Source organism: Bos grunniens, chromosome 13 (genome assembly GCF_055505025.1).
Source record: "Bos grunniens cultivar Pamir isolate PY7600 chromosome 13, Bosgru_T2T1.0, whole genome shotgun sequence".
In the NCBI taxonomy this organism is placed as follows: Eukaryota; Metazoa; Chordata; class Mammalia; order Artiodactyla; family Bovidae; genus Bos; species Bos grunniens.
The window spans coordinates 9,978,539-9,982,941 of record NC_141177.1 but is presented as its reverse complement, the minus strand read 5'-3'; the positions used below and the strand labels follow the sequence as shown (position 1 = coordinate 9,982,941).

Sequence of the window (4,403 nt, the reverse complement as noted above, 5' to 3'; positions counted from 1 at the left end):
TGGTTGGATCTCCTTGCAGTCCAAGGGACTCTCAAGAGTCTTCTCCAACACCACAGTTCAAAAGCATCAATTCTTTGGCACTCAGCTTTCTTCACAGTCCAACTCTCACATCCATACATGACCACTGGAAAAACCATAGCCTTGACTAGACGGACCTTGCTGGCAAAGTAATGTCTCTGCTTTTCAATATGCTACCTAGGTTGGTCATAACTTTCCTTCCAAGGAGTAAGTGTCTTTTAATTTCATGGCTGCAGTCACCATCTGCAGTGATTTGGGGGCCCCCAAAAATAAAGTCTGACACTGTTTCCACTGTTTTCCCATCTATTTCCCATGAAGTGATAGGACCGGATGCCATGATCTTCGTGTCCTGAATGTTGAGCTTTAAGCCAACTTTTCCACTCTCCACTTTTACTTTCATCAAGAGGCTTTTTAGTTTCTCTTCTCTATCTGCCATAAGGGTGGTGTCATCTGCATATCTGGTGTTATTGATATTTCTCCCGGCCATTTTGCTATTTAAAATTGTTTAAATTTCTCATCATGTAGCCAGTGTACAATAAATGTCCATTATGATCATGCAAGAGCAGTGAGGATGACTCTGGGGTGTGAGAGGATTTTTTGAGCCTATGAAATGACACACCTGTTTCAACTGGCTCTTCAACTGACTGCTAAGAAGAGCCCCATCGGTTTATCTCAGGAAACAGAGCTCCACCGTGACTGACTTTGCATCAGTCTCACTTCCATTCTGCTAACAGGTAGTGTGTTCATCCTTCAACTTCCTTCCACTCTTTTCAACTCAAGTTCCCCCTCTGTGATCTAGTCCGTTACTATTATCCCCACTTCACAACTGGGAAAGCTGAAGCCCAGAGAGGTTTTCCTTGCTGTCCCCTGTCCACCTGTCATTCAGCAAAGATTCTCTGTGTGACTGGCCCTGCAAGTATCACATGGTAATAAGTCAGGAGAGAACGAGAGAAAATGTCACCTGCCCTTTAGGGAAGGGAGTGACTCTGGGTAATGTGGTAACAGATGTGGCAAGCCTCCAGTGTCCCGGATGTGGGAAAGTCATGGCACTTTGAGAGGCCATGGTTCCGGATTTCTAACAAGTTCCTTTGTAATGTCCTGTTTGGCCCTCTTTGCCCCTCCCCCCTTCTCCCCAAAGGAGGGTATTCAGGGTCTCCTAACGTGCTCCCAGTGGCTTTCTGACACCACCCCCTCCAAGTCCTTCAATCCCCTTCCTAGTCCTCATGCTCTTGCCTAAGGGCAGGAAAGAGCCAGCAACACTCTGGATGGCGTGGTCACTGTCCTCACCTGAATTTCCTGCTGAGGAAGTAGCAGCTGAGAGAACTCAGGGCAGTTCCTGAGGGAGCACACCCATCGGAGCGGGTATAAAGGGTGAGGCTGACACTGGTCACCACCGCCCCACCTGCCCTCAAGATGAAGTCCAGCAGCCTTATCGTCTTCCTGGTGATATTTGCCTTTGGATTCCTGATGCCCTGGGCTGTGGAAGGTGCTCCCAAAGGTGAGTTGAACTCTCTCGGGCCATACGCAGGTACCAAAGTCAGTGATGGCTCAGCATGGGAATAACCTCTTCTTTTTAGCCCCGGGGGCTGGCCTTGAAGCCCTCTTTCCAATGGCCTGTGGCCCTTAATTTCAAGCATGTCTCTGAGGACTTCAACTAAGAGAGTTTCTGTACATCCAGAAATAAGCCCCTGTATTTCTTATTTTTATTTCTCCATAGCTCCTTCTTTACTGTTTTTTTTTTTTCCTCTGTCACATTATTTTGGTCACTATCTGTTTTAATTTTCCAAATTGTTCTCTGTTTCTCTTCATGTGTTTTTGTTGCTGTTGTTAATGGTCACTCTATTTCTTTCTGTTTGCTGAGACGCAAATAGCATTTTCTATTTGCTTCTCAGTTGATCTGTTCTCCTTTGTTTAATCTCGAATGAGTGGCCTCTCTTGCTGTCACTGTCTCTTTCTGCCTCCCTCCCAGCCAGCCCTGGGCCAGGAATACGTGACCATGAACTCTGTTCAGCACTCCCCGGAGCTGACTTATACAGACATGCAATAGCTGATTGAGAAATCTTCAAGACTTCTGTGAGGTGGCTGATGTCACATTGGTAGCTTGAAATAAGGACTAGTGGGAATATTTATACCAGGGAAACTGGCAAACTCCACACAGTCTCCCTCTTGAAAGATCTAGTGGCACACCACCATCTACACCTTCTTTCCCATTGACTCCCTCTCGGTTGAGGGTTTGGCTGAGCTTGGCACTGTCCCACACCGGCCTTGAAACTGGAATCCTAATGGCTCCCTTCATTCCTCTGGGGTCAGCTACTCCAGTTAAGTTTCTCTCCTCCCCTGGTTCCTTCTGCAGGATTGTGATCACGACTCAGTGCCAGCTTCTTCTTCCCCCTTTGTTCTTACCCTTCGGGAAAAGGTAAACCTGGCGTCTGTCCTTTCGTACGCCCTGTGCTGTGCTTTGCATATGAACCTCCTGAATGCCAGAGTGACTGGGAGTGTCCGGAGAGGAAGAAATGCTGCCAGGGTCTTTGTGGCATCAAATGCACGGATCATGTAGACACGTCAAAGCCAGGTGAGGAAGTCCAGTCCTGGAAAGGGGGATCAGGGAGGACTGAGCTTGAGGACACGCTTCTTGGGCAAGTGGAGGGGGCTCGTCTGAACTGAGGTGGAGGATGGGATAGAGTCAGGGTTTCTCCACCCCCTCTACCAGCTCTGTTTTCTCAGGTAGACAGTAGGCCAGTTGGTGAGCCCGTCAGCCAGCAGGTCAGTCAGCTCATGAATTAGTCTGTCCATTAGACACACGTATGTCAGACACTGGTCGGGGTCCCGTTGGCGGGAGAGAGTCTTCTTTAGGACATGCACCAGCCTCAGATTGGATCCTGAAGTTGGGGAAGAACCAATTTCCATGTATGGGGTGAAGATGGAGTTGGGAATTTGGGTGATGTCCCACGGGGTGAAGCCTCTGAATTGTCACTTTGTTTTCATCAGTTAAAGTCACTCCTGGGAAGTGTCCAGTGGTCACCGGCCGCTGTGAGAGGCGAAACCCTGTAGACGACTGCCAGAACGACAGCCACTGCCTGAATGGTTTCAAGTGCTGCAGCGGTCCGTGTGGGAATTCATGTGTCCTGCCGGTGAAAGGTGAGAAGATCTAGCAAGCTCCACATCCCCTGGACCTTAATATGCTCTCAACCTAATGGTACCTGTGTATGTGAAAGAGGTTGCTTGACATCTTCCAGTACTTCCCCATTCCCCAAGCAGATCCTCTGCCCTTCAATGACCTTCACCCCTTAGAGTTTTCTAGACAAGTCCCAGGAGGCACCTATGACAGGCCGTGCTGGGTCCTAGGAAGGAAAGCGTCTTGGAATAAGGCAGGACGAAGGAGCATGATACAAGAGGCAAGAGTTCTATCTTTGAATATCATCTCTGCCTCTGACTGACTTTGTGACTGCGAGCAACTATTTCATTGTCGACCTCAGTTTCCCTGTCTGTAAAATGGACGCAATTACATCCATGGCGATACTAAATGTAAAAGTGATTTTTAAGACTTGAAGTACTGTTTGCATTCAGAGAATGTTGCTGTGGTTATGGCCCCGATTGGCTGAATTATCTGGAACCACAGGGAACTCTAGTAAGATGCATAGATGTCAGTCTAGCCCAATATTCTGATTTTATCAGAGGGCAGCAGAGAAGAGCCTGTGAAAAGCCCGGATTTTGTCTTGATTCCTACATCAAAGGCCAGCACTGTTTCAACTATTCCAGCCCAATGCTCTCTACTTATCCCAGGGGATCTAGGACTTGGTGGTGGAAGGACCATCTGGGTGGGAAGGATATAGGGTCACTTAAATAATTCCTGTGCTGAGGCTCCACTTTGTTTTCTTTCTACAGATTCAACCTTTCCAGGTCAAAAACATTAGGACTTCCTGGTCTGCGTGCTCTGGGGATTCCCCCTGCTCCCCACCCTGCAAGCCTGGAAAACAATGGAAGCACCTCGGTCAGGATGTGGTTTTGAGACCAATACTCCTTTGGGGACAAGATCTGGCCTGTTTTATCTCAGTATCCCCAGCACCCAGTGTGTAGCTTGGCACACGACAGGAAATGCCTATTGATCAGTGAATAAATAAATGTACTAGGTTTTCTCTGCATTTGCATCTTCCTTGACTCTTTTGAGTGTGGACTAGGGTATGAGGAGTGAGATGAAGAATAAAATGTCTGAATGTGCGGGGTTTCTCCAAAAACCCATAAAATGGCAATCGGAAGAAGAGAGTGTTTTGGTTCCAAGCAGATACAGGTTTAAATCTTCCATTCATAGAGGACAGGTTCTGTAGATTTGGGCAATGACTTTGTCCCACTGACCCTTAGTCTTGTCATCTGTAACGTGGAAACGA

At 47.7% G+C, this 4,403-nt stretch overlaps 1 protein-coding gene across 1 annotated transcript; it reads left to right on the top strand.

Annotated features, from left to right (window-relative positions):
- Positions 1 to 992: 992 nt before the first annotated feature.
- Positions 993 to 4,160, top strand: LOC147360166 (antileukoproteinase-like). The gene is made up of 4 exons (XM_086331645.1): positions 993 to 1,516; positions 2,435 to 2,590; positions 3,007 to 3,156; positions 3,904 to 4,160. Exons 1-4 carry the CDS (start codon positions 1,432 to 1,434, stop codon positions 3,930 to 3,932), a joined length of 420 nt encoding a protein of 139 aa, XP_086187771.1. The 5' UTR covers positions 993 to 1,431; the 3' UTR covers positions 3,933 to 4,160.
- Positions 4,161 to 4,403: the final 243 nt, after the last annotated feature.